The sequence below is a fragment of the Rhineura floridana genome, chromosome 11, assembly GCF_030035675.1.
Source record: "Rhineura floridana isolate rRhiFlo1 chromosome 11, rRhiFlo1.hap2, whole genome shotgun sequence".
Taxonomy (NCBI): domain Eukaryota; kingdom Metazoa; phylum Chordata; class Lepidosauria; order Squamata; family Rhineuridae; genus Rhineura; species Rhineura floridana.
In genome coordinates this window covers 39128887-39150098 of record NC_084490.1, presented here as the reverse complement: position 1 = coordinate 39150098, position 21212 = coordinate 39128887, and the positions used below count along the sequence as shown (strand labels likewise).

General features: G+C 43.6%; 1 protein-coding gene across 1 annotated transcript in view; it reads left to right on the top strand.

Moving 5' to 3' along the window:
- MYBPC2 (myosin binding protein C2) overlaps nucleotides 1-21212 on the top strand; it is a 71456-nt gene that overhangs the window by 14669 nt on the left and 35575 nt on the right. Inside the window, exons 2-9 of the mRNA XM_061588028.1 lie at nucleotides 10982-11047; nucleotides 12720-12749; nucleotides 14048-14125; nucleotides 15408-15556; nucleotides 16952-17069; nucleotides 18108-18156; nucleotides 18340-18402; nucleotides 19668-19873. Of these exons, the coding sequence (XP_061444012.1) occupies nucleotides 10982-11047; nucleotides 12720-12749; nucleotides 14048-14125; nucleotides 15408-15556; nucleotides 16952-17069; nucleotides 18108-18156; nucleotides 18340-18402; nucleotides 19668-19873 (759 nt within the window). The remainder of the gene's footprint in view (nucleotides 1-10981; nucleotides 11048-12719; nucleotides 12750-14047; nucleotides 14126-15407; nucleotides 15557-16951; nucleotides 17070-18107; nucleotides 18157-18339; nucleotides 18403-19667; nucleotides 19874-21212) is intronic.

Sequence of the window (21212 nt, the reverse complement as noted above, 5' to 3'; positions counted from 1 at the left end):
GGTCCGTGATGTGTCTGTGGATTTGTGGTTGAAGAGAGGAGACGGCACATCCATCCCATTAAATAGTCATATTGATTTTTAATTGTTTTTTAATTGCTTCTTTTATTTCTTATATTGTGTTACAATTTAAATTCCATAGGACATATATAAGAAATAAAGAAGCAATAAAAACACAATTGCTACAACAGGCAGCAAGACCCTCAGCAATTTTCAAGTGGTCCAGTGGGGGGGGGAGGTTTGGGAACCACTGATTTAGACTCAGAATGGCTCCTAGGACTGCCAGCACTTTAAATAAATAAAAATCTGGTGTATGGGTGGGATCTGGGGGTGGAGCCAGATCAGGACTGGCGATGGACCCAGTGGTAGAGACTTACTGATCTTGCAACTTTTTTATATCTCAGGAAGTGCAGCCCAGCTACGGGGTTTTTTTTTTTAAGTATAAAGCAAAAAATGCACCCAATGCAATAGTGATCTAGGGGTGGCAGGTCGGTGGGCGTATGGGGTATTAGAATGGCCCCTTGCACTTTTGGCAACTGACCTAACAGTAACTAGGGATGGATTAGCATATGCTTTCTGGGCCCAAAAATCAAACACTTGAAAAACATCAATGGTTTTGAACACTTGAGGAGCCCAGTTTCATACCCACTTCTCCCATGCCTCCTCCACAACCCACCTAGTTTTCCCATTCCCCAAGGAAAATATCCTTACTTTCAGGAAGGGAGGAAAGGGGTGTCAAGCAACCCGGGGGGTAGGAAAATGGGCCAGGAGAGATTCTCTGGGGCCCCTAGTTGGTGGCAAAGGACATACTCCACTAGAGATAGAAAGTTCTGTCAATTTTGCTCTCTCAGTTTCTCATTTTTCCAATCTTAAATTCAGTTTGCCCTGTTTCTGCAGCAATTTGCAATTAAAAAAACCCCATTACAATTATTTTGCATTTTTAGTGATAATTTCTTCTAGTAAGTACATTTTTGCATGCGGTTTTGACTGATTGACACATTTTTGCAAGCCATTTATCCTGCTATAATGCATTTTTGTATGCTGTTTTCACCAATAGATTCATTTTGTTCACCCTTTCCCTAATGTATGAATTTTTGTCCTCATTGCTTGGTTGGAGAACTGCAACACAAAATTCATAGAGGCAAGAATTTCAAAGGATGGCTGTGTTTTGGTTCTCATATTGTTTTGGAAAATACGAATTTGATCAGTTTGGCTTTAAATGAAACCTGAACTGAATTTGTCCTCTATCCCTACCCTCTACCCATCATTTCCTGCCAGGGATTATAGCGCTTCGTCATATCTGGTGTTTACCTGCCATTTGCTGCTGAGGAGATACTTCATCAGACCTCTCTTGGCCTGCGTTCCTGCCCTTTGGCACTTCTCCCGCTTTCCTAGTTTAAAGCCACTTTGGGGAAAGAAATGAGGCTGGCAGGGACGATGGGAAAGTAGATGAGGTGGGCTGCAAGATCATTTTGAGTTAGGCCTAGTCCAAAGTGGGCCAGAGTCAAAATGGGGTCAATCAATTCAAGCCAGGGGGCTTGCATTTTTAGGCCTCCCCATTTTTAATAAACGCCCTGTACTTAATATCAAACCTACCTACCCTCCAAAATGACCAGGATGGTGCTTTGTTTGTTCCTTTGCTTTTTGGGCAACTCTAATCCTTTTTCAGGGCCAGTTACAGGTTTCTATGGGCCCAGGCTTATAGTAGACCCCTTACCCCCCACCCCCCTCCAGCCCTGGGCCCTTCTAAATGCACTAACCATACAAGGCTCCTCTTCTTCCACCTTCTCCTCTCCCATTTCCAGTGCTGATTCACAGGCCTACAATTTACACACATTTTTGTTGCCTGTTGTTAGATATTTTGCTGGTTAAGGGGGAATAAAACTTCCTCCCCACACTCCCAGTTAAGGTGCATAGTACTCAAGGCTGGCTAAGTTATTTTGGCACCTGAGGCAGAAAATCACATAAGTACCTCTCTTAGGGAGTACAAAAAATACAACAATAATAAAATGAAATAACCATTTGCAGCCTTTTCACAACACCCCAAGTCAGGGCCGACACCTGGCGTATCAGCACATCCGTGTGCACACCCTACATGTTGCACACACATGCCTGCAATCATGCAAGATGGCAACAGGGACATCAACCCGTTAGGGAAGCCCCCACTGCCATCTTGGATGATGGCAGGCATGTGTGCACAGCGTGGGGCGGTGCACACTAATGTGCTGACATGACAGGCAGATAGGGCAGGTGGGCTTATTTAAGCCCACACTGCCTGTATGGGGTGGTGTCTGGGAGCTGCCACTCTGTGATCCACACCAGTATTTATTTATTTATTTATTTAATTTAATTTATATACCGCCCTAAGCCCGAAGGCTCTCCGATGCTGGCGCAGATTGGAAGGTCCACCCACCCTCTGGGCCACAGGGGCCCTTGGCCAGGGCAAAATCTGGCCACCCGCTGGCACCAGGCCTGCCCCAAATCAGCTTCCTGAGGTGATGCCTCACTTTGCCTAATGGTAGGGCCAGCCGTGCCTGTGATGGTAAACAGGAAGTTCCCCACTGTGAACTGGTACCATTTTTTTAGTGCAGTAGCGCCCCTCCTGGGGGCTTTTCTGGATGATCAATGGCAATTATATGCATTTTGCATAGGCAGAGCAATTTCAACTATGCAGATTATTCTCAACCATCAAGGAAGCCTTATTGCCCAAAATAATTACCACCCCCATAATTGTATGAAGTGAACTTGTGTGGATCTGGAAAATGGGCATGAAATACAGGAGAATCGACAGAAGCAAGTGGAAATCAGAACCTTTAAAATTATAGCCAGGAGGCCATGCAATACACACAGTGCCTCACAGACACCTCCTGCATTCTAGTTGGCAGTGAATTGAAATATGAGGATCCTGCCAACTTCTATAGGAGTGAGGGATTTGTGGTCCTCCAGATATTGTTGAACTGCAACTCCCATCACCCCCTGACCATTGTCTGTGCTGATGGGTGTGATGGGAATTAGAGTCCAATAATATCAGGGCCACAGTATTCTCATCCCTGCTTTACAGCACTGCATCTCCAAGAAGCAGGCAAGCTTCCCTAATAAGGTGTGGGTGTGTGGGCAGTTGTAGAGGGAGAAGTGGGTTTTGCTTCCTGTTGTGGCCCTTTGTGTATCTTCACTTGCAAAAGGAAGTCCCAAAACCACTAGGATCCACTTCCCTCTTCCCCCTCCAGTCTCCCACTGGGAGCTATGCAAAGCATCCCGAGGCTGAGACGGGCCCTGCAGGTTCTGGCGGAGGCCAGGCGACAGCTGGATCCCTCTGTCCCTCATGTCCTTGCTCCGTTGGCCCAGGAGGTTGGGTTATTATTGATCGCTGCTGGTGACGGCTCAGCACTCTGCACCTGGCTATATTAGGGGGTTACACAAGCTGGGAGAAGGGAGTCGGTGCTGGTGCTTTATTGGGAGGCGAGGAGTGCAGGCTCAGCACATAGTGGGAATGGAACAGGGTCAACATCATGCAAGAAGGCTTGCTTTCTAAATGAGAGGTGCCGGGGCTTAGGCCTTCCTTCCTGCCTGAACGTCTCTCTGTTGGACTGGGAGGCCCTTCCTCTAAATCCCAGAAGTTTGGGGGGCACTTGTATTGCAGAGACATTCTGCAGAGCACAAATTGTGAATCTCTCGAGCAACAGTGACCTGAAAAGAAAAGAAAACCAAAAGACTGGGCTGTTAAGGAACTGATAACCTTAGAAAAGAGAAAACAACCTTATAAAATATTACTTCTCTATAAAACAATTCTGTATTGTCCTTCGTCTCTCAAAATAAAACACAACAAATCTCTCTGTCTCCAAAGCACATTCATAAACTCCTGGCTCTTAAAATATGCCACCCTTTCTCCTTTGCTGCATTATGGTAATATATCTCATGAATAAATGCAGTGAAATTCAGGTGGAATCATTCTTTCTATTTCTGATGTTCAGGCTGTACTCAAAACAGGAACACAGGACGCTTCTTTATGCCCAGTGAGGCTTTTGGTCCATCTAGCTCAGTACTGTCTACAGCACTGACTGCCAGCAACTCTCTAGGATTTCAGGCAAAATTCTCTCCCAGGCTTACCTGGAGATGCCAGGGATTGAACCTGGGACCTTCTGCATGCACAGGGGGTGCTCTACCACTGAACTACAGCCCTTCCCCTACAGTCCCATCCATGCACAGGAAGGTGGCATCAGCAGGCTTGCAGGGGTGGTGGTGGAACCCAATGTTTGCAAAAGTAAAAAAAAAATTGTGGGGAAAAACCTAAGGGAGGGACCCCAAGGGGGAGGAAATGGGAAAAACCAGGTGGAAGGGGAATGGAATGGAGGGCTGAAATCTTAAACCTCTCCACATTGCAACATTTTGTTGGGGGGGGGCTGCACTGTCCTTTTAACTAGGGTTGTCACCTGATTAAATAAAACTTAATATTAGTTTTGGTCGATTAATCAATTGATTAAATCTGCATAAATTTGCATATACACAACCATTCTAAAGGGGAAAAGTATGCTTTTTCTGTTTAGATGATGCATGCAAGTGTTAAAAACATATTAGAAAAGACATACCCTGTTCTTTTTCACACAGGAGGAAATGCCCTTTTTAACATGATGCTTGTCATCTGCAGTTTTTATAAGTACTACTTTTATAAAAAGATTATAATTATATATATACAAGATTAATGCATGTATTTATTTTAATATAATTTGAAAGCCAGTAATAATTTTAATACTTGTATTTAATAATAATTTTTTTAAAAAAATCTGTTGGCCAAAATCAGAGGCGCGTTAGTCACAGTGTTTTTAAACTGATTCTGATTTAAGCTGATTTTGCATTCAATGGCCTGTGTAGGGAGAATTGCAAAATGGTAAAAAAAGGGCAGTAATCGACAGAATCAACCTCATCTGATTTGGGCTCTCTCCAGCATGTTCCCTGTGATTGAAATCTGGAAACAAACAGGGTTCAGTTGTAATACTGATTCACAATAACTGGAACAAGCTGTTGGATCTCACCCTTAGCCAGTAGCATAGTGACAAATTCAACAGTGCAGGGTCCCTTCATAAGTCACAGCCACTCTCCCTCACAGCCATGCACCCTTCTAAGATTATACAACCTTCTAAGACTATAGAGTAATCTGGCCAGGCTTGAATACTGCTTTAGAAGACTCTTCTCATTGGGTAACACACTCCCCTTTAATGCATTGGCTCATAGCACACTGGAGACATGGGGACCCTGCTGGGACCTGGCTTCCAAAAAATAAGGGGTCTAAGATCCCCCAAGACTCCAGACGACTACATCCCTGCCTTTAGCAGTAATCTTAACATCTTTAATAACCTTTTTAGATATTTATTTATTATTTGATTTATATCCCGCCCCTCCTCCCAGGGCGGCAGATAGTACATGGCTTCTTTTCACCAATTGGAACTAACAATTTACCATAATTAGTACTATTTGTTTTCTGCACCCTTAAAGGGTTGTGAATATGAGTAGATCTTCTGCTTGCAAATGATTGTAAGTGGCCACCTTAGCATTAGCACTAGTGAAAATGGGATTAGATGTTGGTTTGGATGGGAGCCTTTTCTGCTGAAGAGTGGAGTAAAATGCTCTAAGTAAATAAGTATATTCTTATGTTCTCTGTTCTAGTTTGGATCAATATTAAACTACTTGATGATTTCTGATGTGGAAGGTTGCTCTGTATTGATTTCAGGTGCTTCTATTCCATTTTGATGTTACTGCTTTTTATATTGTTGGCAAAGGAAGAGGGTATTGCTGTATTTTAATGGACCTGGCCAATTGTATGGTTTCCTTGTTGCTTTAAATGTCTGGGTTTTTGGTATTTTATGGCATAAATAAGTGAATCATCTATAACATTCATAAATGCATTGTCTTTTTTGTTTTTGTTTTTGCTTAACCTGGATCTGAGTCCTTGGCTCAGTGTAAGGCTGAGGTTTTGTATACGTGGTACTGTTTTGCTTATATTTCCCTAATGATATGACTTTGGACAAGGGCCATAGTTCAGTGGACGTGCTTGACACGCACATCCATGACATGCTGAAGGTTCCACTTTCAACTTTATTTTATTTGTTTGACTTAGGACAGGTCCGCACCATACATTTAAAGCATATCCAACTCACATTTAAAGCACCAGACTTCCCCCAAAGAATCATGGGAACGGTAATTTGTTGAGAGCTGGTAAATTGTAACTCTGAGAGGGAGAAACCACAGTTTCCAGAATACTTTGGGGAAGCCGTGTGCTTTACTTGTGCATTGGTTGTGCTTTAAGTGTACAGGTGGAACTATTTGTTTGACTTGCAATTACTTTTAAAAACATAAAAAATGTTTAAAATCAGCAATCCCTTTCAAGACCTTGTCCCTGTAGGTAAAATATCAGGTAGCAGGTGATGGGCAAGAGTTCTGCCTGGAACCTTGAAGAGCTCCTGCAGACAGTACTGAGGTAGATGGACAAAATAACAGACCTGATATAAGGCAGCTTCCTATGTTCATATACCAGCAAATGTGACACAGGCTTAATTGAGAATTCATCCTAAATTGTGATTTACACTCATTAGAGCTTTGATCCCAAACCATGATTTGAGCTTCCAAATGTACAGGCAATCCATGGTTTATAGTTGTTTAGCTGCTATGATTATCGTTTTCTGAGACTAAATGCAGTGGCTGTGGAGATATAACAACTCCTGCAGTTCTACAGTTTATCAATTCAGAGATCATGCCAAGCCATAGTTAGCATAAAACATGGTTTCCGAACCCTCTTCAGTAGGGATGTCAGAGAATTCCGATGAAAACAGAAATTAGAGCAGAAATTGCAGATGTTGCTTATTTGTCCTATGTCCAGAATGGAAATCAATCTAGCAAATATTATTGGTATTCATTGTTGCTTTCAGTCCAGAAATGATAGGCAATTCATTACACTTTCCCCCCATTTGCAATGTGTTTCCTTTGCACTGAAATGAATGGGGTGGAATAACATAATTTATGTAATTACATAAATTGCGTAAGTTCAAACCGTTATTTCCAATTGTAGTTTGATAGATGATCGCAAACCATAGTTTGTCAATTTAACCATCACACTAAAGCTTCCGTAGCCAGAGTTTGGCATGATATCTAAATTGTGCCAATAATGCCTATGCCTGGCTTACATTTAATTCAAGCCAGAACTTACCCCCAGAACCTGTTTAAAGCAGTTTGAGTGGAGGGCAATTTTGAGAATGAAAATTGCAGGCAGCCAGGGAATTAGTTAATTTTTTTATCCTCATCCACCTTTCTTCTCTTGATCACAGCCTCCAGTGATTGCTTTTCATTATAGATGGAGCGTTCTCACTTGCTTTTCCTGGTTTCCCCCCTTTGGTTCCATCCCACAATTATTATTGCTCTACCTTAGCCACTTGCTTCCTGCGTCCACTCCCTTAACTTGTCAATGGGACCCCCCCCCATTCATCCAGGTTCATTCTTATCCGTTTTCTGATCCTCCTCTACAGTCTCCCTATTTGCTCCTCCAAATTCACACCACATAGTTTCTCCTTGTATAGGTGGTAATTAGGGTCCTTGCTCTGGATTAACACTCCCAGCAGACACATTTACACATACAGGATGTGGAAAGCTGGAGAGCAGTCTTAAGTCTATAAAGCACTGCAATGGACAGGATGGAATGTGCCTAAGAGGTGGGATGAGGTGTACATTGGGGTTCGGAAAGTACCCACATGGGGTGCAGGGCCAATGCAATATATGCCAATAGGTGATCTACATTGTGTGGTCTCCATTAAATTCAAAGGTAAAATCTGATGTTAATGAGTCCTAAAGTTTAGGAACAAATCACTCTATTGCCTTGCATACCTCAACCCATTTACAGTGTTTCTGCACAAAGTGTGCCTTGGTCCCACCCACACTATACATGTAAAAAGCACATGGCTTCTCTCAAATAATCTAATGTGGATGACCTTTGGCCCTCCAGATGTTACTGAACTACAACTACCAACATCCCTGCACATTGGCCTTGCTTCCTGGATCTGCAGGGAGTTGTAGTTCAGCAACATCTGGAGGGCCAGAGGTTCCCCATCTCTGTCTTATAGCCTCAGCTAAAGGTTCTAGTGAAAAAGCAAATAATGTTCTCAACAAGGGGCGACTTCTTCTGCTGGGCTGAAATGTTGCTAAGAATAGTTGGTTGGCCAGTGGATTTTTATAAATTACGTCGATCCATTTACCATTTTTCCCTCCAAACCCAAATCCTTTCACACATTCTTTCAAGAACAGTAGGCCTTTCAGCATCCAAAAACAAACGTAAGGCTGGAGATAAGCATTTTATTTATACTATTCCCGTGTCTTTGATATATTCATTGTTAACAATCTTCCTTTAATAAGCCCCATTTGATCTGCATGGACATATCTATTTATCCTATTCATAATATTGTTGTTAGTTTCTTATGACTGAAGTTTAACAGGTTTATAGGTCTGTATGGTGCAATGTCTTACAAATTTCCCCCTTTTTTACTGGTTAGTGTTATCATACCCAGTGACCCTTCCTGTGGTATATTGCCCATCCAATGCATTTCATTCAGAGTTTTAATGGGTGTTCTATAATATCAATAAATCTCCTATAATATTCTGCAATAAACCCATTTAGAGCCAAGTGTTTTCCTATTTTTAAGGTTTTTCTAAAAGCTAATCTTACTTCAGTGTCACCTGTATACTCACTGTCTTCCACACTTAAGCAAAGCAGCTTAATCTGTGACATAAAGTTCCTGACATCTTTCTCAGATCTGGTGTCTGTGAATTATACCAAGGTTTATAGTAATGAGTAAATTCTTCAATTATACCATCCCTCTGTAATTTTCTGCATCTCCATCTTTCTTCCTAAAAGTAGTTATCAAGGCACTCTCTCATTTCTCTTTATTTTTCTCAACTAGCAATTTATTGTTTTTATCCCCCTGCTCAAAATAAATCTGCTTCACATTTAGCATCCCTTAGAAGACTTTATGTGTATCCAAAAGTCTAAGTTTTTGCTTTGTTTCTTTTCACCTTATCCCTGTTTCTCTGGAGTGCTTTTTTTATGTCTGTCTTCCAGTTCCTCTAGTTCTTATCTTCCTTATCTTATCTCTTGGTTTATTCTGCCCAGAAATCTGCACTGGTTGCCAATTTGTTACAAGGCCAAGTTCAAGGTGTTGCTACTGGTATATAAAGCCCTTAACAGCTTGGGATCAGTTCACCTGCAGGACCGCCTTACCCCTTATGTGCCCACTCGAGCACTTGGATCTGTGGAACTGGCCTGGTTACAGGTGCCGCATAATACTCGTTCTGCACTTGTAAGATATTATTATTTTATGTGGCAGCACCTACCCTTTGGAACTCCCTGCCTACTGACACCAGGCAGGCACCTTCCCTGCATTTCTTTCAGCACCTGCTTAAAACTTTTTAGTCAAGCCTATCCAGACACATAGATGTTGATGTGTTTTAACCTTTTTAGTTTGTTGCTGTTTTAATTGTTTTTAAAATGTTGTTAGTTAATTGTTTTTAACCATTTTATTGATAATTTTAATGTGTTTTGCAACAACGTAGAGGGTTTTTTTTTACAATCAAGCAATATATAAATGTTGTTAAATAAAAATAATGAATAGTGATGAGAGATTGCAATATTTATACATTGTCCCTGTATTTAGGCTTTCCTGGAGTTCCAAGTGGTTGATTTTGATTTCCCTTGGGTCATTCAGCAGCATGCTCTAGAGACCATATGTATTTTGCAAGAGGGATTCAAGCACATACCAGGAAATCTAAGTTTGTGCAATTAAAATGGATTAAAGTGCTCTGTCACCCTAGTGCAGCCATTGCCATCGTTTTGTGTTCCCGATGGTTCGGACTACAACTTCTATCAGCCCTAGCCAGCATGGCCAATGATCAGGGATAATGGGATTTGTAGTCCACAGCATCTGGAGGGCACCAGGTTGATGAAGGCTGTGCTAGTGCAACAAATCCACTTTAAAAATGAAACAGACTTTTTGCAGTTAGCAAAGTGACAGGGAAATGCACTGGAAATTGTGGAATGAACAAATTATTAACAAGAAGACATATAAACACCCCACAAGCAAATCAGGATGAATGCAGGATGAATCTAAACTCTGCTTAAGTTTTGTGCAAGAAAATCAAGATGAATGATCAATAAATAGTTTGTTTGGAGGAGCCCTCAGTTGGAATGTCCACCTTTTTTATCTCTTTGTTAAGAATCTATAGGTTCCACCTTCCTCTCTTCCTTCAACTCTCTCCTAAAAGTCTACCTTTACTGTGAAGCATTCAACTTAGCCCCCACTGGCTTTTCCCTGCAGCCCAGATGTGGGGAATCTTTGGCCCTCCAGATGTTCCTGAACTCCAGCTCTTATTATCTCTGGCCATTAGGCATATGTGCTGGAGCTGATAGGAGAGTTGTAGTTCAGCAACATTTAGAGAACTAAAGGTTCCCTACCCTTGATGTAGCAGACTGACATGACCTGTGAGTGGGAGGATATATGAAGGCAGGAACTGATGATTCAGTGGTGCAGCAAGACTTTTAAAGTTTTGTCCCTAGCAAAGGTGAGTGGGTTACCATTTCAGCTCAGCATCAGGGAGGGAGTTGCCTGACATTTGGGCTCTGCTTTAGGTGACAAAATGTCTTGGGCTGGTACTGTACTCCTCAGTTGTCATCATTCCCAACCCGCAAAAAGACAAATACATGCAGTTGCTCACATAATCATCCTTTTTCTTCTCCCTTCCCTTTTCCTGCTTTCCATACTTTCAGAATTCAGATTGTATGTTCCTTGGGGGCAAGGACTTTTGGGGGGGCGTACTTTGTAAAGCATTATGTACATGGATTGCATCATATTACTGCTCCTACATGTTTTGGATTAGTGTGCACATTTGACTCCATGCGCTGAAGTGGCTCATTATTCCTGCCCTGAACTGCCTTCTTTTTATTTTTCTACAGCAGCAAAGAAGAAAGAGGTGAAGAAAAAAGAAGACCCAAAGGCACCAAAGAAAGAGGAGAAGAAAGGTGGGATCAGGAAGCCCATATTGGCCCACTCAGGCACACACTGGCTAGCAGAAAGTCATGCTCCCATTGCGTTTGTGGAGTGGAAGAATGAAGAGCCATTGGGGAAACACACATTGCTTTCTTGTTCCTTGGGCAGGAGGTTGCTGAAAATAGCTTCAGCAAGAGAGTCAGATATGTTTATATAAGTACCGGGCAAGAAGGAGGTGGGATGGTAGAAGTCTGCTGCTAGCCCTGAGGCAGAATCAGTAGAGGCCAGAAGCCAAAATGGTTCAGACCTCTCCAGGTTGCTTCTCAGACCTCTCTTTCCAACATCTTAGGACACATCCAGTTTGTTGCTATTTTCAGGCGGGATTCAATTACATACCAGCAAATTCAGTTTGCACAATTATAGCTGATGGGGAGGTGTCTTGCGCAACAAACCTGCTTCCACAAAAGAGCAGTAGTTTTGCGGTAAGGAAAGTGATGAGGAAATGCACTGGAAAGTGTAGGAGAACACTTGTTTTGATGTAATGTCATCTAACCTCCCTACAAATAAATCTGAAATGAGAAGAAGGGAATGGGGAGTGCATGAGCCTACAGCTTGTGGACATAATGATACACCATTGCTGATAATTACTTCTGAACTGGGTCAGTGAAACACAGCTGAAGTCCCTACCCATACTTTGCATTCACCACAGAAAGTCATTCTGAGTCAACTATAGCAGTGTGTTTTCCTGGTGAGAGGTTTCTAATTAACCTTCCTCTTTCAACAAGCCTTTTAAGTAGAGACCTTATCCCAGTCTGCGTCTGTGTTGGAATTTAAAAAAAAAAGATGTTTTCTTTTAACATATTTCAAAGTCTGTTTTTATAATATTTTAGAATGTTTTTTGTGTTTTTGTTTGCTGCCCTGGGCTCCTGCTGGGAGAAAGGGTGAGATATTTATTTATTATTATTTAATTTGTATCCCACCCTTCCTCCCAGCAGGAGCCCAGGGCGGCAAACAAAGCACTAAAAACACTTTAAAACATCATAAAAACAGATCTTAAAATACATTAAAACAACACAGGGTTAAAAACGTTTTAAAAAACGACTTTAAAAAAGGGTTAAAAACATTATTAAAAAACATATTAAGCAATTCTAACACAGACGCAGACTGGGATAGGTCTCAACCTAAAAGGCTTGTTGAAAGAGGAAAGTCTTCAAAAGGCGCCGAAAAGATAGCAGAGATGGTGCCTGCCTAATATTCAAAGGGAGGGAATTCCACAGGGCAGGTGCTGCCACACTAAAGGTCCATTTCTTATATTGTACAGAACGAACCTCCTGATAAGATGGTATCTGCAGGAGGGCCTCACCTGCAGAGTGCAGTGATCGACTGGGTATATAAGGGGTAAGACGGTCTTTCAGGTATCCTGGTCCCGAGCTGTATAGGGCTTTGTATGCCAAAACTAGAACCTTGAACTTGGCCCGGTAGCAAATGGGCAACCATTTAAATATTCATAAGGAATATCCTGGAACAGAATAGGAATAAGGGCGAAATGCAAACTCCTAAACCTAGGAATATTCACCAAACGTACCCATTTTGGACAGGCTGTGCTACAATGAGAAGTTACGCTCGGAGTTATGGGGAAAGTAGAATGCTACCATGGTTAGGGTCAAGGGTCTAACTCTTTTTTTCCTTTTCTGTACCCTTCAGCAGAGGCTCAGGCTGAGCAGGCACCATCAGGTGAGGCCCAGATATTTCATCCTAGAAAAAAATGCCCTTCATGATTAACAACTGAGGGAAGGAGGGCTTGTACGTTGCAAGGGCCGCTTGGGTAAATGTGCAGTTAGGCTCCATGAACTCGGCATCCAGGGATATACCACTCCTGGTACGTAGCAGCTGTCAGACCCTGCTCTGTTTCATCAAGACGTTTTCCCATATCTACTGCTAGCATTTTTACAGAGCCTTGAATAAAAGGAAGCTTCTTCCCTGGGGTACGTCCCTACCCTTCAGTGAAACTCCTTCCCAGTACCCACTGCTGCCTCCTCCTGCTGCCACCACCTTTTGGGGCCTCGCCCAGCAGGTGAAAATATACCCACACCCTTCAACAATCTGGGGCTCTCCTTATAGCAGTGGGGAACATGGGAGGCAGAAACGTAGGAAGCTGCCTTATACCATCTAGCTCAGTATTTTCTACACTGACTGGCAGAAGCTCTCCAGGGTTTCAGGCAAGAGCCATTCCCAGCCCTACCTGGAGATGCCAGGGATAGATGGATCTTCTGCATGCAAAGCAGATGCTCATCCGCTGAGCTACGGCCCTTCCCAATGGTAGAGAAATCACTGATCAAATAAGCATTTGTTTTCTGGTTCATAAACATAGGAATATAGAGGGCTGCCTTACACTGAGTCAGACCATTGGGCCACCTGTCTCAGTATTGTCTACACTGACTGGCAGCAGCAGTCCAGGGTTTCAGGCAGGGAACATTCCCAGCTCTATCTGGAGATGCTGGGGATTGAACCTGAGACCTGCTGCATGTGATGCACATGCTCAACCACTGAGCTGTGGCTTTTCCCCACATTGCCCTCTCAAGTTCCATGTGAGTTGTGCTATCAGTGGGTGGGCCCCATGGACTGCAGCCCACCTGTCCTCCTTGGAACATGGGAAGCTGCCTTATAATGAATCTAACCTTTGGCCCTTCTACCTCAGTATTGTCTACAATGACTGGTAGTGGATCTCCGGGACGTCAGATGGGGTTCTCTCTCAGGCCTACCTGGAGACGTTGGGGATTGGACCAGGAACCTTCTGCATACAAAGCAGATGCTCTGCCACTGAGCTATGGTCCTTCCTCCTCAGGACCCTAGTGCAGATGTACCCACGATCCCCTGCTCTATGGACCCCGCCATTGCCCATTTGCCCCAGCACAGCTTTTGCTTCCAGCTCACCAATAAGACACGGCCCATTCTTCACCTCCTTTGGATGGAAGGGTGGGATAGAAATGTAATGAATAAATAAATAGATTCTTCCCTTCTGTGTTTTTCAGATGGAAATAAAGGGGAGCCCTCCTCTCAGTCAGATGGACTCTTCATCAAGAAACCAGAAAATTTGTTAACAGAGTGTGGTAAGTAGTGGAGCTGAGTGGCAGCAGAGAGCCAGCCCGAACATTAGGCAGAGTGAGGAGGCTGCCTGAGATGGCTGGTTTGGGGTGTCATGAAAGGGCACCAAATTGGTGGTTCAGGTGAGGAGGCTGTCTCAAGGTGGTTTATGTGGAATCCCCAGAAATTCTCTCATCCAGCCACTGACTAGACCCAGACCTCCCTAGCTCCAGTAAGGTGGCTGCAGCTAGTGCTAAGTTTCAAATTGTGACTCTGCTTTAGAGGTGAATCAGGCAGGCTAGCTAATAAACAGCAGAGCTTGGAAAAGTCACTTTTTTGAACTACAACTCCCATCAGCCCCAGCCAGCATGGCTGGGGCTGATGGGAGTTGTAGTCCAAAAAAGTAACTTTTCCGAGCTCTTACAGACATGGATGGATGAATGGTTGACCCGAATCAAGGGATGTACATGCATCTGTGAACCAGGGCCCCTTCAGATTGGTGTTCTATTGCGGTGTATTCTGTAACATTTTCTTAACACAATAATAGTGCATTAGTGGTGGGTTTATTCTGCTTTAATTTGTTCTGCGATGCTCCCCAATGCTACCACATTATTGCTGTCCAGAGGGGTTATAGTGCAACAGAAGCAGGACAAAAATAAACCAGAACATTTGTGGTATAAGTAGGTATGGGATTTCAGGAGGGAGTTATGGGATATGCAGTGACTGGAAGTGAAACGGTGACCACCCCAAATCATTTGCAGGCACAAGCAACGTTGAAAGTTGGATTGCATGTAACCTCTGCGATAGCATCATGAGCACAAATCGTCATATATGTGCAATGAAAAGGATAAAAAGGTCAAAGGAATGGAGATGCTTATCAGTGGATGGTAGTTGCACTGTGAGGTTTTGGAACCAGTGGATGGTAGCTATACTGAGCTAGTTAATTTAGAGGAAAATGGCATGATCTTAGAAAGCTCCCTTATACTGTGTCAGACCATTGGTCCATCTAGTTCGTTACTGTCAACACTGGCAGTGGCTCTTCAGGATTTCAGACAGGGATGTTTCCTGAAAATTCCAAAGACCATAGCTGGGGCCTTCTGCATGCAGAGCAAATGCTGCACCACCGAACTATAACCCTGCCCATCTTGTGAGTCTGTGTAGAAACTTTCTGTGTTGCACCTTCGGCTGGAGTTGGAGCAGCTCCGCTGCAAAAGTGTCTTTCTTGTCCCATCTCGCCCTGTGGGATGATGAGGTATGTGTCTGAGAGGAGAAGTGGATGCCACTGACTTCCATGTATCTGTTTTTCAGGGAAGGATGTGGCTATCAGCATGGAGCTGGACGGGGCTCAGCTCCCTTGCAAGCCCACAGTCAAATGGTTCAAAGGGAAATGGCTGGAGCTGGGTATTAAGAGCGGGCTGCGGTTCCAGTTCAATGACAGCTTTGACAAGGAGAAAAATGTGAGTCCTAGTAGAAAGAGAAGCTAAGGATTGGGCTAAGGGCATCAGCTCTCTAATAATTAGTTGCCCTCTTAAACTCATTTTAGACTGTTGCGATTTTATTTATAAATAATTATAAATTAATATATAAATCCCCTTGTGCATGCATCTCAAGATGATTATGGCTTTCTTCTAAAGGATTCTGGGAATTACAGTTTGCAAAAGCAACTGATAATTATTATGAGATCTTTAGTCACCTCCCCCAAACCACAATCCCCAAGTTAAGCGAGTTTCCGTTGGTAAGCATGCCCTTTGGATGATGGTGTTTCTCTGGTATAACAAGGTAAAAGATAATGTAGATCCATTTACATTACTTGGGATACTTACATGCTCTGTCTGATTACAATATGGAATTTTGCCGTGTGCTTTAGATCCCCCCGCAACTTCTCTGTTTATTTATAGTCAGTATAATATACAAGAAAAAACAGAATAATAATAAAATTGAATAATAATAAAAAAGGAATGATGGTGTTTGTCAGGGCCAATAATGGCCAAAAACTGACTATGATTTGACTTTCTGTTTATTTTGTTGTGTTTTGAGAGCTACTCTTATCTAGTAGACTTTTCAAATGTTCAAATATTCAACACAATAAATTAAGTGTTGGTACTCACTTGGCACTGGGACCCAGAGGACTTTTCTCAAAATATCCCTCCTGTTCCCGTGAAACTGCGTGTTTCTTGCTGAAATTGGAATATTTTGTCACTGGAAGTAGGTGAACCCTGTCTCCCACCCAGCCAACACAACCGTTGCTCTTACAAATGCTCTGTGAAATGTGGATGTGTAAGTGTCACAGGAACCTACTGAACAGTGCCTGTGACGTCACGAGCAACACACCTCTCCAGGCTCATGTGATTTTGAGAGTGTTTCAAATATTTATTTTACTTTAAAGAGCGTTCTAGGCTATGAACTTGCCCTGCCAGATCACTCAAGTGCTCAAATAGCCACATTAAACATTTTTGTTTAAAAAGATGAACCCTATATATAAAACACTTATTTGCCTTTCAAATAAATGTTTTAGCTCTGTGCAGCTCTGCATTCCACCTCTTCAGTACTGTAGCGCACCTGGGGTGGCCAGGTGTGAAAGAACACTCCTGCACCTTGAACAGATGTGTGTAGAAGGGAGGAGGGTGGGATATAAATATAATAAAGAAATAACAACAATAATAGAAGAGGGATTTCAGCAGGTGTAGCTTGCACAACATCAGGTTGTGTTCTGAAGTCCCATTAATTTCAGTGGGATTTAGGCATGCCTGACTTTGTCTGGATCATGCCTGTTGCATGCTAAATGCTATGACGGAAATGATTGCTACTAATGAATCTTAATCCTTCTGCTTATTCTTTGCTTACTCCTCCAGGTTTACACCTGTGAGCTAAAAATTGGCAAAGTGGTAATAGGAGACCGGGGGGACTATCGCTGTGAGGTGACGGCCAAGGACAAGTTTGACAGCTGCGCCTTCAACATTGATATGGAAGGTATCACCAGGATCCCTGACTCAGAACCCTAAGTGACCTGATCCCTTGCACTGTCCTTTGGAGACAACATTCCCCATTGTGGTCTTTTATAGTTGACCGAGGGCTGCCTTCTGTATGCGTGCCCTTCACACGTAAAATCCAAACCGTGAGAACACATTAAATGGCATTCTTGGTGTCTGTTTTCCACCTCTGGAGCTCCTTTCCTCTGGATATTTATTCCTTTGCTTGCATATTTGGAAACCTAGTCTGCCCCACTGTCCCAAGGGCTTGTGGCAGGTAGCAGAGGTTTCCTTGTCCCCCAAGTGCTTGCAGGCTTAGAAAGAAAACACACACACACAAAGAACTAGAAATACAGGGTTATCGTCAACAAACCTTTACTCAGAGTAGACCTATTGAAATTAATGAATTTAAGTTAGTCACGGCTGTTAATTTCAGTGGGGTCTGCTCTGAGTAAAAGTTTGTTGAAATCAGCCTGTTGATTTTTCAAAATCTGTATTTCATGTAGAAATATAATCTGCCAAGGCCTGAGGTTGGCTTTCAGAGATGATGCCTGAGTTTTTAAATATGTGCATAACTCTATAGTGGCATAGGTTTACTATACTGACATATTTACCTGTATATTTTTACTGTCCTACTCCTGGTGAGTAACAAAAGTGGAATAAATTGTGTAAAATGGTGGAATGACTGATGACATCAAAGAGGCTTGTGGCCCCTTTAACAACTGATTAATGCTTATGTTCACCACACCAGTTGAGTAATTCCTCTCAAACAATCTCTAGATTTCCACACAGCACAACAATACCAATGAAGGAGCTTTGGGAAGCTTTGTGGTTTCTTCCTTGCATTTGCTACGGGATTAATCCAGCCTTTTCCAAACTGGTGCCCTCCAGATCAGTACTGGCTGGGGCTGATGGGAGCTGCATCCAAAACATCTGGAGGGCGCCAGGTTGGAAAAGGCCGGATTAAGCCGAGACACCCCTTCTAAGATAGACAAGGTTTAAGATTTCAGTTTTACATATTTGCTTTCTTCTCTTTCAGCACCAAGGACAGAGGACAGTGGAAACGTGCTGCAAGCTTTCAAACGGACGTAAGGCCCATGGCTTGAGCATGAACTCTTCATTGAGTTGGTGGGAGGCTTGAAGTGCCTCTAGGCCACAACCTCAGACAGCTTGGCTCCTTTGCTCTCTGCAAACAGCATCCACTGGCAGGCTGAGCCAGTTCAGCAGGTGCTGCTGTGTGGTGACATCTTCTCTCTCTCTTCTCCTTGCAGAGGTGAAGGTGGCAGAGACGCTTCTGCTGGGGAGCTGGACTTCAGTGGGTTGCTAAAGAAGAGGTAGGTGAAGGCTGGAGAATAAGAACATAAGTAGAGCCCTGCTGGATGAGGCCAAAGGCCAATGTAGGCCAGCATCCTGTTCTTCCACTGTGCAACCAGATGCCTATGGGAAGCCCACGAGCAGGATCCAGGTGCAACAGCACTCTCCCCACTTGAGATTCCCAGCAATTGGTACTCGGAGGGTTACTACCTCTGACAGAGGGGGTAGAACAGGGCCATTGAGGCTAGTAGACACTGACAGCCTTGATGAATTTGTCTAATCCTCTTTTAAAGCCATCCAGGTTGGTGGCCCTCACAGAATGGGATGCATTAAGAGGTGAAGGCAGGTGGGGAAATAGCCGTTCTCTCCCCAGCTGAGAGCATAACACAGGGGAGAGTGAAACAATTGAGCAAAGGTTGAAGAAAAGACTTAAGGAATGTTTGGTTAAATGAAACAACGCTACTCAGAGTAGTTTGTTCTTCGGAGAATATGGAATGATTACATTTCATGTGCCAGATGTTAGCAAAACTTTGTTCAAGAACCTCTCCCTCCTGGAAACCCACTCAGATGTAGACCCAAGTCTGGAAACTGGAGAATCCACTAGGCTAGGGCTGTGATTGAAAAGGTCAAGCATAAGCTGAGAGGTACTAGAGCACTTAATGACAAAGGACAGGAGTCTAGATACAAAGGGACAGGAGACATATAAGGGATTTCAGTCTAAACGAGTTTGGATGTTGAAGCACATGGACAGTCCTGATTTGCTTGCACTAGACTGCTGGCATTGAAGAAAGCTAGCTTGGAAGCCAATCAGAGGCTGAGGACAGCAACTTCGAACATTAGGGAGATTCTCCTGCTTACCCTGGCCCCCTAATCCTCTGCTCTGTGTAGCCCCCACAAAAGCTCTGTGTGGAAGAGATGTCCATAATTACTAGGGGGATCATTTCTCTGATCAGAAATGGAAACTTTAGCAGGTCTACATTGTGCTTCTTCCACCTTTTCATCTTGTCCCTTGCAATTTGTCTGAGGTTCCTGTACGTTTGTTCCATCTTCCTTTTGATCTGGCTTTTGGCATCTCCGTGGGCTATGATAGCTAGAGAGACCGGGTTGGACTCAGTATAATTTCCTATGAGAGATGCCTGGGAATGGGGTTGAGAAATACATGATTATGGGTGCAATGTCGTCTCTTATCCATGTTGGCCATTATGAGTAGGGAAGTGGGGAGCAGAGGAGTGATGGTCATACTGGAAGCCCAAGCTTGAAAGGTCCTTCCTCCTCCTTCATGCAGAGAGGGGCAGCATGAAGAGGAGAAGAAGAAGAAGAAAAAGGACGATGACGATGACATGGGGATCCCGCCAGAGATCTGGGAACTGCTGAAGGGCGTGACCAAGAAAAGCGAGTATGAGCGCATTGCCTTTCAGTATGGTATCACTGACCTGCGTGGCATGCTGAAGAGGCTCAAGAAAGCCAAGGTGGAGGTCAAGAAGAGCGCAGGTCAGCCTGGATGCCTGGATCCTCTGCATTAGGAACCAGGAGCCATGTCTCCTGAGGTCACTGATTGGGAGCGGGGTCTCTTAGGCATGGACGGGTGGGCCTGCATCTTCACCCTGTATTTCCTGGAAGAGATTTAGGGAGGAGGCTTACATTTACATGGCGTACCTGTGATACTGTTGCTCCAGCTGACATGGGAGGAATTGGGAGCATGACAAATGGTTTCTGTGTAAATGGAAGTGGCTTGGTGGGGAGAACGTAAGGATATAAGAAGGGCTCTGCTGGATCAGACCAAAGGCCCATCTATGGTGGTGATTACATTTATATCCTACCCTTCCAAAGGGAGCCCAGGGCAGCAAACAAACAAAAAAGCACCAAAAACATCTCAAAAACAAAACATCTTAAAAATGATCTAGTCCAGCATTCTGTTCTTACCGTGGCCAGCCCAGTGACAGTGGGAAGCCTGCAAACAGGACATGAGCACAACAGCAGCTGGTATCCAGAGGCATACTGCCTCCAACAGCAGTGGTAATACACAGCCATGTGGTGCAAAGCAGCCCTGCACTGACACTGCAGGTGGATGTGTGATATGTTCAGACATAGAGAATTAATTACACTGTCCCTTTACGTACAGCTCAGCCTCCCAGCCCCTTCCTCTCTTTCCTTGGACTAGGAGAAACCAAGCTTCATATTTATAGCAAAGGTACAGCTCCCAGAATGAGGGGGTCCTCAGCAAAATGCCATCCAATGGGCACCCTTCTGTGATGGTAATTCAGCCTGGGGTTTGTGGGGACCCTGGTAGACTTGCTTTGGTGGTTGAATGGCTTACAACTGCCCATCTCTGTTGCCAACCATGTCCTGGCATTCTGGGACCACCCAGTGCAGACCACCATTTTTTGTGATAGTGGCCATTCCTCTTCTCCCCATGTCACTCACCTGAATAACTCAGCTTCTGGGCCATTGTCAGAAGGCGGGCTGCCAGTAGGAACATTTTTGTGTTTTTGTTTTTAAAAAGCTTCTGGGCAGGGATCAGTGGTGGGCCCTGTCAGGGCAATTTATTTATTTTATTTATTTATTCAGCTTATATCCCGCCCGACTAGCAAATAGCTCTCTGGGCGGCAAACATAGCAACATATACAATAATAAATTACAAAGTTAGTATAACAAATATAAAAATACACCATCTAAAATAGAAATTACAGCATTTACATAAATAACTTAAATTAAAATGCCTCAGAGAAGAGAAAGGTTTTAACCTGGCGCCGAAAGGATAATAGTGTCGGCGCCAGGCGTACCTCCTCGGGGAGACTATTCCATAATTCGGGGGCCACCACTGAGAAGG